This window comes from Corvus kubaryi, unplaced genomic scaffold (genome assembly GCF_017639235.1).
Source record: "Corvus kubaryi isolate FWS band 111438036 unplaced genomic scaffold, C.kubaryi_AGA036_p1.0 37398, whole genome shotgun sequence".
Taxonomy (NCBI): Eukaryota; Metazoa; Chordata; class Aves; order Passeriformes; family Corvidae; genus Corvus; species Corvus kubaryi.
In genome coordinates this window covers 22,897,603-22,911,456 of record NW_024581137.1, presented here as the reverse complement: position 1 = coordinate 22,911,456, position 13,854 = coordinate 22,897,603, and the positions used below count along the sequence as shown (strand labels likewise).

Here is a 13,854-nt window from a genome sequence, read left to right as displayed (position 1 = left end):
GTAAATATGTTTATGCCTGATAGCCTTCTGACTCAATAATATCCTCCTATCTCTGTTGGGCAGGCAAGTTTTTAAACCAAGAAAAGACAGGTTATGATTTTCATAACCAAACTGGGTTTCTTTTTGAAGTATGTTATCTAAATTCAAATTTTAAGCGGGTCATTAAAAAAATCTGCCTGTGATTTTAAAGGAGAACAAAGTGGTGGCAAGAAGGTATGGTGTGCACTAAGAACAAGTTATTCCTCCCAGATACACACATACGCAGACAAACCCTGCCATATCATACCATACAAACAATTTTAATTGTGTAGTTACAGTCAATAACCACTCCTAGTCAGAACATTTCTGCATAAAGAAAATTGTGATACACTTATAAAAACAGCCAGCTGTAACAAAATAACTGGTGTTTTCATAGCAATAAACTCATAAAAAAGAAATACACCTTTATACAGAAAATTTATACAGCTGTAGCTTTAAAATTGATTGTAAACCAAAGGAAGACACATTGCAAACATCAATTATTTTCACATTAATTGCATAAGTTTCTAAGGTGATCTATTAGTTTTATTTACCTAAGCTTATTTGCATGATAGTAAAAATTGCATACAACAATAAGAGTGAAGCTTATAGTATGAATTGCTTGGATAACATAGAGCACTTTTTATAGGCAACTGTGTAAAGCACATTTTCTCTATTTAAAACTTTTAAGACACTTTGTTTTACTGCCCATCAAAATACATTTATAAATAGAAAAAAAAATCAGTATGGTAACAAGAGAAGCAATATTACATTTAACGGAAACTTCCAAAAAAATTAATTACAACATGATGCTGCAGGATCTACAAATAAATAATGAGGACTAAATTGTGTTTCACATTTTCTTTTTTCATTTTCTCTAAAACCATGTAACAATGAAAATGGAAAAAAAAAATACAGTGATCTTTATTTCCAAAAGAAAACAAATCTGAATTACGGCAGTGCCATATAATACAAGGCATTTGTTGGCATATGTTATCTTTAAACTGCATTCCACAGTCTATAGTTCTTTTGTAACATACAATAGAACAAGAGTAACAAACTCTTTTTATTTAATTTTTTTAAATAAATGTGAGTTTCCAAAGATCAAGTGTGGAGTGCTACAGTAATAATTAAAAAACAAGAACAAAACAGAAACAAAAAAACAGTAAATCACAAAAGTTGTAATGCTTGTCTGAAGGCTCCAGAATCAAAATCACTGGTATCATGCTTATTGGGTACACTCACAGTGTATCCAGTGAACACAAATTAATATCAAACAATCCTCAACGCTTCATCTGTTGCTGCGAAGCAGTTTGTAAAACAGAGTAAAACATCTAGTGCAGTCTGCATTATCCTTTTTTTCAACTTTTGTGCAAGTTTTGGAAGATTCATTGGCCAAAAAATGAATAATAAGGGTTTTGACGGAACGCAAGATGGAATTTTCATTTCATTAGTAAATACCAGCGGCACTGTTGAAAGAAAATAATACTTTTAGATCAGTCTTTCAATTCAGCATTAATCTCTGTGTTCCCTTCTACTGATAACTCTTCTTCTAGTTTAACTGAAAAAAGCGTGTTTGCATTTTTGTCTTGGATGCTGTCTTCTAAATCCTTGAGCAGCTCTTCTTCCTTGTATTCCGCAACATCCACCTCCAAACCAGAATTGTCCTTCAGCTTCCCATGGTGCTTGAGATAATATCGCTGGTTCTGAAAGAACTTGATAATGGTGTACTTGGGCAGGTCAAGCTGAGCAGAGAGAGTCTGGATTGCTTCTTCATCTGGATATAGGCCTACATCTTGTATGAAACTCTGTAGGATCCCTAGGGCCTCAACAGAAATCTTTGTTCGCGGTCGGGGTTTCTGACGATTTTCATCCTCAGATTCAGCTGGTGATGCTACTGTCGGTTGCCTTGGGGGTAGTCTGGGACCTGGCTGTTGTTGCTGTTGCTGCTGCTGTTGTTGCTGTTGCTGCTGCTGCTGCTGCAAGACAAAGAACAGCATTTTTTTGTACATGTATTCTTGCTCATATATTGTTACTGAGAAAATCCTGGGGAGGGAGCGGGGGGAAGAAATTGCAGAGCTACAAACAAAGGCTTAGTAAATTTAAAGAACAAAAAGGAAGAAAAAAAGAAAGAAAGAACAAAAAGAACACTGTAGGTTTGTCGGACCGAAAGCACCGATGATACAACATTGGTGTGGCTTAGCTGACAAATTTTAATGAACATGCTCCATAAGTCAAGTGCAGACAAGACAAAATGCTAAGTAGGTGACACAGTATAGGATTAACTTGACCAGCTTAGCCAAAACTGTAGCAAGGGCAAAGTGAGAAAAGTGCCAGATGAGGGCAAACGTCCCGGAGCTCTGCCAGCAACGGCAGCTGCTGCCCAAAAACAAGGGCTGCAAATCTCTAGCAATAGCTAGACGAAGGGACTGCGGGGTCGGGGAAGGAGAGCATTTTAGCTCTGTAAGTACAGAAATATCTCACTGCTGATCTGACCTCAGCATGCACTGAGGTCTCGTCAAACTTGCAAACATTACGACAGAATGTGCTGGCTGGAAGCGCCTAACATGATGCTGTCAAACCCAGCCTCAGCAAGGACAAAGGGATCTGGAGGTAGGAAATCTGTATTTCCCCTTCTGGCTCTGACCTCTCTTACCTGTGGTCTCTGAGCAGGCCTGCACTGCCTGTATCCCAACAAATAAACAGCAGACCTATTTACCTGCCTCTGTGTTTGTGCTGGGGATTATTTAGTTAATATTTATAAAGCACTAAGATGCAAAGCTCTAAATAAGTTGCACTATTATTATTAGAAGGGAACATGCTGCATTCCAAAAACTCAGGCAATAAAAATGAGCCAATATGCACATCAGAAGAATAAGATAAAGAAAATCATGATGTAAATAATTAACAAGAGCTTAAAATGAAGTTTTGCAAGCATGGATTCAGAAACATTCTTAAAAGGTGAGGCACTGGGCCCTAGAGACAGAAATGTTTTTCTCATCTACCACCAGAATACAGTACACTATAAGATCATGTTTAAAATCAAAAGTAAATTTATCAGCTACTGTTTGTGTTGACAATTCTTTTGCTGCACAGCACAGGAAGCACTGGTTAGTAAGATATTTTGGATCAGCAAATTTCTTGTCATATGGTACAAACCACCAGTTCTTATTAAAAAACAACCACAGCAAAACAAGCAGTTGCTATCACTGCATTTTATTTCCCCTTGTGAGTCTCCCCTCAACAATTTTTTGTGTTTTGGTAGTGGTTTCCAGGCTTCCAGTTGCAGTTCTTTGAGGCCCTAAGAAGCACAAAATGCTGTACAAATGGTATAAATACCGGAGGGATTATAATTCTGTCCACTTCATAGGGACTCTTGTGGTTGTGGAGACTTCGCATAGATCTCCACAACCGGTTTAGAAGCCACTGCTTTAAGTGATCTTCGTATTCTAAGATCTGACACAAATGCCCTGGAATTAGGGCTCCTTCCTCATCCCTATTCAGGCCCTTTCATGTTTTATGGTCCACTGCTTTAAGTGATCTTCGTATTCTAAGATCTGACATAAATGCCCTGGAATTAGGGCTCCTTCCTCATCCCTATTCAGGTCCTTTCATGTTTTATGGTCTGTGAGCAGTTCCATTCAAGGCTCCAGTCCTGAAGAGATTCAAGACTACTCCCAGCACATTAAATTCTTACAAGACTGAAGGCTTTGTATATACAGTTTGAAAACTTGTATCTGAGCTACACATTTATGCATCTACAACAATTACCATGTAGAACAGTGGAGACAAAACTCAGGCCCAATCTCCCAATCCTTACTCTTACAAGTCCTATTAAGAGATTACAATGCAACTGCTTATGTGAATAATATTTACAAGATCAAACACACAACTTTTATCAACAAGGCAAGAAAATCTAAGTAAGTGGCATAGTGGTTGAATGTTTATACTGTGCATAAGCTTCTCCTTTTATCCCCTTAAGAAGCGATTTTATTAAAAACAATGTACATTTTCAAACAAGTGCTGTTTTATTACTTAATATAGATCTTTCTCTCTCTTTTTGCTAAATCAAACAGCAAGTTTCCAGGCTTTCACAATTATTTTAGTACTTGATATCCTAAGGGATTGTCTTATTCAGTTTGCTTTATCTTTAATATACACTCGTGTTGTTTCTGGCTGCAAGATAACTCTATCCTTCCTAGCTTTGTAAATATTTTTCTGTATAGGTAATACAAGTGACACAGGGTCTCAGCTGAGGTTGGGAAAGCATGGGGTACTATCTGCCCTTTAAGAAGGAGCAGTCACAAGGCTGACCTCGGGCCTTTTGTGAGAAGCGATTAAAGAGTCCCCAGCTCAGAGAGACAGCAGTTCCCACTGACAACCTGGCCTACACAGCTTAGCATGATAGCCAGCTCGGCTCCTGGCTGGCAGCGCCAGCGCAAAAAGGGTGCGTGCAGCTCCTGGTTGAGGCCCTGATGGGGCTGCCCTGAAGCAGAGGGCAGCTGTTTCCAAGCTTCATGATGTGGGTCTTGCATCCCCTCCTCTCTCTCCCTGACATGGTGCCCTTGTGCCGGCTCACCTGCGGAGCAGCACCCAGCCAAGGTCCAGTGGTCAGCAGGCCTGGTAGGAAAGCGCCTCTATGCTCTCCTTTCCCAAGGGTGGTGGGAGAGGGGCTCTGAAGGAAAAACAAACAAACATTGACTCACCCCAGTCTCAACTGGGGTTAAAGTGGGATGAGGAATCCCCTTTCCTTCACTCCTACCCAGGATGAGCCACCACTGCTGCTGGTTCTTGCTTAGTTTTCAAACAGCAGCAGAACAAGGTCCTCATGCTCTGTTGGGAAGACCTTTGCCACCGGTGCCACACGCCCCTGCCTTTTGGTCCTGGTGCCTGTCCAGCCAGGCACAGCCAGCACGGGGCTCGCCCTGCCCCGCACACAGCTGCCCCTGCACTACCACCACGCACATCTGCAAACAACCACCGAACCGAAACAAGAACTGTGGGTGGTCACACGGTCTCCTTTGAACTCCGGTGGTGGACGGCAGCGCACTCTTATCTTGTACCAGGAGACCTGCATTTAGCCGGACCAGGAGGGAAGAAACACTAATTTCCTTTGCTCAGTTTAAAGCTTTATTTACTTAGCGCTCTGCGGGATTGGCCAAGGTAAACTAACCTGAATCTGTTCTGCTGGCACATGGATAATGTGGGAAGGCCTGTCACCATGGTGATGAACTGCATTGCTTTCTTGTTCATAAATGGCATCGCGTTCAGGCTGAGGAAGACTGAGGAACCTTCGGATCATGGAGAGATTCTCCCAGAGGGTCCTGTTCTCTGGCGAAGGATCTTCTTTCCAACGTAACAGCTCACAGAGCCACCCCTTGAAGATAAAACCAGAAAAACGTTAGTTTTTTCATCCCTTTGCAAGGGGCAAAAGGAGGGTGAAATGTGTACTTTAGAGGTGCTGCATTCTCTCATGCTCTCACCTGATCGAAAAGGCTTTCACTGCACAGGCTGGGCTTAAAGCACACACCAACACACTGAGAGGCTGCCCAGCCATTTCACAGACCCTTACCAACCACAGGCATTTTGGAAAGCACCTTCCCCTTCGTCCCACATCACAGTGCTGCTGTTTGTTTGCGTGACTGTAGGACTGCCTAATGTAAATCACAGCAGCAAAGGAGCTCCCTAACATCCTTTCAAAAGACAGGAATCCTATGACTAGATGCAGCCAAGCAATAACTTAATTTCTGCTACAAGAAGAGGTTTCCCTGCAGGTGAACTTATTTCAAGTGATACATAACTGTTTACAGGTTGTCCTCATAGATACAGAGAAAAACAGTCTCTCAGTTTTACATATTAGGATTATTAGGGGTTGGGGGGAAGGAAGATGTGCTCTAGAATCTGACACACCCTTTACACCATTTCCACATCAAGGACAGCAAGGTGCCTAGGAAGTTTTGGGATACATAATATGAAGTCGGCTACAGAATCCCCTGCAACTGAAGCAGTTGCTAATTTGCTTCTGAAAGAGACATGAGTTAATCTAGAAAATTTAATGTTTCCTTATGTCTTCTTAAAATTTAATTGAGGATTTTTTTCTAAACTGTGCACTGGTAGTTCTAAAAGAGGAGTGTAAACCCTCTAGCTAGGACAGTGTACATCAGCAGAAATTTTCTGATATATTAAAATTTAGGAAAAAGATATTTCATGTATAAAACATGCATATTTCCTTTATTTTAGCTTCAAGGATCTGTTTTCAAAAATAGGTCCATGCAATTTTATTTCTTAATGCTGTAGGAAAGATAATGTGACATTTTATTGAATCAACAAATAATATAAATGTACGGAAGCTTTTAGATCCTTTTTATATGTACCACTAGTGGATTAATGGTTTATCCAGACTGGTTTACTAACAGATACAATAGACACATAGATATGATACAGATATGTATTTTCTTGAAGATACTCATATCTTTAGCTAACAGTTAATAAATGCAGTGTAAAAATATTGCCACAACAGGAAGAGTAAAAGTAAACAAATGATGTTAATGTATTCATATTGTATATGAAAATATTTAGTGAGGTGTGTATAAAAATTTGAAGTATATTTGCTTGGATATAAGTGGAAAACTGAACAAATGACACAGAAGAAAATGCCCCCAAGAAACAATCAAAATGACAACTGTTATAGAGATGGTGGTAGCAGAGCTGAAAAAGCAAAAATTTAAATGGGGCCAAAATCTGCCAGGTGCTTGCAAGGTGTGCTAGGGATGGAGCAGAGGGAGGGGAGAGCAGGGGCAGCAGAAGGGCTTCCCTACACCCTAGGGATGGAGCACACCCCATTCCTTGACCATGCACTAAGCAGGATGCTGGGTATTGGCTCAGGGCTTAGCAAGATGACTGGGAAATGTGGCCAAATGCCTTCACATAGAGCACACAACACTCAGCCTGTCCCAGCTGGAATTGTATGGCATGTATTCAAGACAGTGGCAAGGGTCTGTGGAACCTCACTGGAATGTATTAGCAGCGTAATGTGCGAGCCCTCCCTGCCCCTAACAAAAACAACATGTTGCTTGTGGTTCTCTGCTCACCTTGCATCCATGGGGATACTGAGTGCTGGATTATGCTCAACAGCAGTATTTACTGCAGTAAGTTATAAGTGGTGCACTCAGAAAGTAGAGGTAGCTTGTTGGGGATGGAAGAGAGAAGATGATGAAAAGAAACCAATCTAGATCTTTTAACTGAAAAGCAGTTATAAAATTGTTAGTTAAAAAAGCCCAAAGCCACAAACCATCCCATGCCAAAGCGTAAAAATTGTTCTTTGGTTGTCTGGAATCTGCACTGCTTCACACTGAAACTGCTGGCCCTCTTTCTAATGGTGGTGAAAAAAAGAGCAGAGCTATCATGACAGTTTGGTGAAAGTAAAAAAAAAAAAGACAAGACAACCTGTCCCTCCCTGTGACACCTCTCTAAGGCATACACACAGGTTGGAAAAGAAGTTGCATTTAGAAGCTGCACATATTTTGTCTGCTGACCACATGATTCACAGGGTTTGTTTTTTCTTAAAAAGACAGTATAATTTAAAAATTATAATTATAAAATGTCTTTATCATTAAAAAATGTCCAATAGAAAATGTAATTCCTAGGCAATAACATTTTTTGCTGATTAAACATATTTCACAATGGTTTTTGTTAACTAAGAAATACAGAAAAGACAGTAAGGGGAGAAAGTTTCTGTATTTACTGGGTCAGGCCTTATTTTTAATAACTACTGATAGCTAACATTGTATTTCTAATATTTTTCTCTCAATTTTTGCACTGAAATAACACTTCTAATTCCTTATCTAAAATTATTTGATGAATTTTAACCTGAAACATGTCTCTGCTAGCCTTTCAGGGATTTTGAGATAATGAAGACAGATACCTCTGACAGGGTGCACAGAAAAGATTGCTATTCTACCAAAATATCTCTATTCAACTTGGAACATTTTTAAAGAAGTAGATACACTCTGATGAAACATTCGGCGGAAAACATGGAAATGACCAACTGAATTCTTTTACAATTACATGGATAGAAACAATTTGTTGGTCTTCATTGTTTATTTCTGAACATATTTATGAAAGTTGATCTCATCAATGTTCTCAGAAGAGATAGTGGATGAACAGCAAGAGAGGCTGTAGGGGCTTAGTTTGACAAGAGAGTAAGAACTTTATACCAATATGCTTTCTTTTGGTTCAAGACAAATAAAAATAGAGGTTTTTAATTCAGCTTCAGGTTCAGAATTCTGTACATGAAATAAAGCTCATTCATAAAAGTCACCTACATGAGCAAGTATGAAATGTTTTTATAAAATTTAGGCAAAGTAATCATCCAGACTTTTCTAATGGTTAATTTTAAGTTCCGTAAAATTTATGAGTTTTGTTTCCATTTGATCTAAAAAAGTATGAACTGATGCAGATAATGCAGTTGAATTTACAAGTGAATGTAACAGGGCTGGTTTTTCTCCTTTCAAGCCTTTTTAAGTCTAGAGCAATTTCTGCCTAGTTTCCTTTTTTCCCCCTTGTCTTTATAGTCTTACAGGAAGTGGAAATGACCACAAAATAATAAGGAAATATTTATAAGTCAGATTAGATCACAACCGGTTTATACAGCATATAGAGTACATTGTTAAAAAAACCAGTGTTAAAATAAAGAAGTTGATACATTTATGCAGAAAGGCAAACCCCCCAAAAACTCTTCAATGACATTGGGAACAACCTTGATTTTAAAACAGCGCAAATTTGCCAGGCAACATTACACTGAATATAAAGAGAGTACAAAGCAAAATATAAACATTAGCCACATGTAAATATGTTTGGAGAACTTTCAGGATGTTACTACTTTTCAAACTGACAAAGTTTAATTTGACACCTTCTGTTCTAAAACCTTTGTTTCTATTCAAAATCACGCCTTTAGCTGCTATCAATCACTGTGCTCTCCCTATTACTTAAAATACTGGCATGGGCCCTGGATAAGCTGAAAATGCCATGCAGATGAATTCTGAGATAATATGTTCAAACCTGTTATATACAACACAAATCCTGTAAAGTTATGTATTGTAAACCTACATTTATTGGGAACTAAAAGTCTTAAATCCATCTGCTACAAAGAAAATACTGTTATGCACTTTCAAGTAACCAAGTACCATCTGCAAAGGTCTTGCTACAGTAAGCAAGAAAATGGTGAAAAAAAAAAAAGATGCTAAACCTAAGATATTTAAAATAAATAAGAGTCTTCTGTCTGGTTTTCTGATAGGGATTTAGAAAAGAAACACAAGACATTAGAGGAAAAAAACCTGTGAAAGCCGAACTGCCAAACTATTGCAGGAAAAGCGCAAAGAGGATAACTGCCAAAACTTAGGCTCTGCAATACCCATGAGCATGCTTATTTTAAAGAAAGCATCTATGCATTTTATCTATATATCCAAATGCTATTGTATTCAGTCAGACCCGTGCTGTACTTAAATAAAATCTTCTGCTCTTCACATAGAGTTTCTAATAAAATATTCTTCCATTCTGGTATCTTTCTCATTGAAAGAAAAAAAAAAATCTACACGTAAGGTGTAAATACCTACCCTAATTACATCAAAGAGGATAACATTACAATCATGAAAAATGTTCTCTGGCCAAAGCTTTTCAAATCAGCAACAAACACATTTAGTCTGGGAAGAGAAGGCTACAAGGTGAAGCAATTGAACTCATTTGGTCAATTTGTTACAGTGATAATAATATGCCAAATTATGAATATTTCTTACAGAATGACAAAGACTTCAGCATTTTTTAGAAAGGCTGTAGCTTAAATTTAAGAAGGGAAAACATTTTAGAGTATCAATGCTAAGACACGATCAGTTTTTCTTTGGTCTGGTGTATTTAAGATTATTTTGTATCATTCTCTGGGGCATATAGTATAATAAAAATACATGGTGTTAGAAGAAATCAATCTGAATAGGGAGGTGTTTGATACAAACATTTTAGCAGAAAGTGTGAATTGCATTTCAGCATCTACTGTGAACAAAGACTAAGTACATAATCCATTAAACAGTACTTCTAACTAAAAAAAAATGAGTGTTGTAGACTAAACTAAAGTAGGCATTTTGAATGAGCACATTTTCAGCAACTAACTAGAAAGCTAGCAATTTATCATTCAACAAATAATTTTCTACTTTTAAAAGAATCTGTAAGTGTTACTTATGCTAATGAAGACTGTTTTTAATCTGCCCACAAACATGCTAATAGAGGGCAATTTTTTTTTATTTACAATGCTGAAGACACTCCAGTTTATAGAACGCAGATATGAAATTACACTTGGTAAAGTGGGCTCTTAATTGTCAGAGCAATCCAAATCCTTCACCTTTAACAGGAAAGCTTACAGACAAAACAAAGGAAAAGAGCTCATGGACTAAACTTTAAATATTGACTTTTTCCCCTTCAAAAGCCATCCAACTTGCTTTATAATCTCATTATTGTTCCAAATGGCTGCGCTCATCTTAGATACTTCTATTTCTTTACAAAATAGATTCCACATATGCAAGGGAAGAAAAAGGGCCGACACAACCACTACCATATATGCATATAGTATTAGTCTTTAGTTTTAAACTTGTAGGCTGCACGTTGCACAGAAAGGTTGCTTTTGGAAAAGTCATAATACTTTGAGCGAGATACATAATGGTAGCAAAGGAGTACTGAAAGCATTTTAAATTATTTACTAGGTTAAAAGGGTGAAATGGTACTTTAAATACATCAAATTTCATCATCTGGGCCATTTTTTGGTGGCAAAGTGGTATTGATCTTTCCAAATGCTTAAAATTAACTATTTCCAGAAGGTCATTATTTGATTAAAGGCATTAAAGTTGAGGGCAAGAAATGATGCACTTTGTCTTCTTTCCCATTCAAATAATCGTGTAATTTAATCAGAACTATCCCTTCATGTCCTGTAATAAAAATGTTTGTCTTAAGATATTGTTCTTTACCTAACATATTAACCTTTAAATGTTATGAAGTTCTTAAGAATAATCTCTGCTTAGAGAAGATTCTTCTATAATGCAATGAAAGGATCTCCAGCATTTAAATTGATAAGGCCAAATTTCCCCTACACATTGATTGGAAAATGCATTAAACCCTTCAACTGAGATTTCTCACAGTGTTCAACAGGATCAAAAATTCAGGGAGTTCTGAATCAGTAAACTCATGCATATGGCATTGAGAAGCAAAAATAAGCAAATGTTAGTTCAGCACAAACAAATATGACCAATAAGTAACAATGGACACTGCTTTAATTTCTCTGGGGAATGTTGTTTGTGTTACATTTGAATTACCTGAAAAAATAGAACAGGGAACACCCACTGCAGGGGAAGAACAGAGCATTTAATTCAAAATTCATTTTCATGCTGAGATCACTTAAATCTGACTTCTTTCTGTGTGAAATACCTGTGGGTTTAGAGATGGGAACAAGCCTAGATGACAAGAGCAGTCCTTTTTACCCTTAGATGTTATTCCAGAATTTCCTGCTGCAGGAAAATTTATTCTGACTGCAGGTTTATCTTTCCTAAAATACATAAAGTGTCCTGGCTAGCCTCTATGCAAAGCTGAATAGACCTAAATGCTTCAGAGAAGAACTGAAGTCTATTAAAAGAAAGGCCACTAGGTATTTATATAAAAATTTGGGAAAACTAATAATCTACCAGATTTAGCAATTTTTGATACTGACCAACACATTTGTTAGAGTTCATTTTAGCTTATATTTTCAAGAAATTTTAAGCACTGACTTCCTTCTGTGAGGCAAAACTACTTTTGACTAATTTTAAAAACTCCAGTGAATATTCAATACTTTGGGATTTCCCTATTTTTCTTGAACTTAGGAAGAAAAAGCTCATTTTCAGCTGGTTCCAGAAGATAATTAGAGGTACCAGAATATGAATTCTCTTTTTGATATGTGGCCTAAAGTGATAATATATGTCCCCAGAACAATGGTTGCCTTAGTATTTTATTTACACTAATCAGCCTTAAGTTTCAGGCTTTCCCTTTGAGCATTCTCCTAAATCAGAGAAAGTTTGAAACCTGAATCTGTCCTTTATCTCCAGATATTCCTGGCTCATCTATTTCACTGGCTTTCATTACTAGAACGTTGAAAAGGGTAGCCAGATGTGGATTTTAAGTAAATCTCTATCTACCATCATCATAGATGAGATTTAGCAAAACAAACTGAAAACCCCGTAACCTCGTAGGGCTTTTCAGAAGAAGAGTAAACTTCACTGGCAGGAAAAACTTCCTTTGAAGAATACTGAGACAAATTATGCCATTTCCTTAACTTTCTTATCCAACCTATTATTCACCTACACCATCTGTTGGGATGGTACCTCTGCCTTTTCTCTGTGTGGTGAAAAACAAATTACCAGACAGCTAGCAGTGATACTGATAGCATTTCACCACAAATTTTTGGTGACATTTTAGGAGGAAAGGATTCCTAATGTGTCGTCATCCCTCTGCCTTTTCCTCTCCCTGGCTGCAGCATTTCAAAGTTAAATACATCTTTTCTTGTATACATCCAAACAAATAAATAGGGAAAGAAAACTTGCTAAAGCAGCCTCTGAAATTCAATGATGAGCATCCAACAAGTACAGAAGCAAAATGACATGGAGAACTGTTGTCCTGCTCCCACAGTCTTGTCTGTCGTACCAGACCTCTGTCTCTACGCAGAGCCATGGTGGCCAAAAAGTGGCCAAAAGCCAGTGCTTGGAAAAAGATAAGCTGGGTTAAGGTCTGAGGCTGTATCGAAACTCGTCTGTGTGTCCCCTGTGTATGAGCACTGCAGACACCACCAGCTCATGGACAGAAAAAACCTAACCTGTAACTCTAAACCTGAGTGAAAACATAAGTATTATTACTTTTTAGTTGAGTATGGAGGAAATTCAATAATCTAAATGAAGGGCTTCTCCCAAGCTTGGTTTCTCTGCTCTCAGCTTCCTTCACCTTTTCTTTCCCCTGTTCAAATATATCTTTTTTACAGTATTGCCTTCAATTGCCTGGCAATGACAGGTAGGCACAAACCCTCATCAAAACCACAGTGTATATGCCTTTGAAAATCTTACATAAAATGCAGCTATACTCATAAACAAAAAGAGAAAAAAGTAATAGATGCAAAAAAAAAAAAAAGTGAAGCTTTACTCTGTCTTCCTCTATTCCAGATCCTTCCTCTTTCACACACCTAATTCAATCAGCATTGTAACCGTGAGAGAGCATCTGACAAAAATAGACTTAACAATAATCAAAAGACCTGAAAAAGAAAGAAAAAACACCTGCTAATTATTAAATAAGCCAGTCTTAGTCTGGTACATTACTTTTTATAGTATGGTCGTATAAAATGGGTCAGTGGGTTTCACAGAGGGTGACTGGTAATATATAGCCCTTTATCTTTTATTTAAGCAGAAAGAAGTACTGATTTCACTGCAATATCAATGTGTCCCTTGAAAGTAAATACAACCCTAAATTCAACCACAACCCTTAACAGCCCACATTTATTTATTCTTAAACATGCAATCAATTTTGTACGGCAGCTATATCTGCAGTTTAGTTAGAGAAGAGTCTTTAATAGAAAGAGGCTGGCAATTTTGAAAATCTTTTTTACTACTATCAATTTACAGTGAACAGCAAATGTTTATTATTACATTGCTTACAGAGATTTAACATTAGCTTTGGGGGAAAAGACCTCCAGTAAAAGAGCCATTGGGCCAAAGTGTCACTTTTGTAATTACTTATATGTTTGCCCGTCCTGTTTTATATTTTTAACAAAATATTATA

General features: G+C 37.6%; 1 protein-coding gene across 5 annotated transcripts in view; it reads right to left on the bottom strand.

Annotated features, from left to right (window-relative positions):
- Positions 1 to 278: 278 nt before the first annotated feature.
- Positions 279 to 13,854, bottom strand: part of SATB1 (SATB homeobox 1) — a 93,123-nt gene continuing 79,547 nt past the window's right edge. For 4 of the 5 annotated variants that reach the window (XM_042042892.1, XM_042042894.1, XM_042042893.1 and 1 more), the window contains 3 exons: positions 5,192 to 5,395; positions 4,598 to 4,693; positions 279 to 1,997 (listed from right to left, as the gene is read on the bottom strand). In XM_042042892.1, the coding sequence (XP_041898826.1) occupies positions 1,515 to 1,997; positions 4,598 to 4,693; positions 5,192 to 5,395 (783 nt within the window). In that variant the 3' untranslated portion in view covers positions 279 to 1,514. The remainder of the gene's footprint in view (positions 1,998 to 4,597; positions 4,694 to 5,191; positions 5,396 to 13,854) is intronic. The other variant, XM_042042895.1, reaches the window with a different exon arrangement.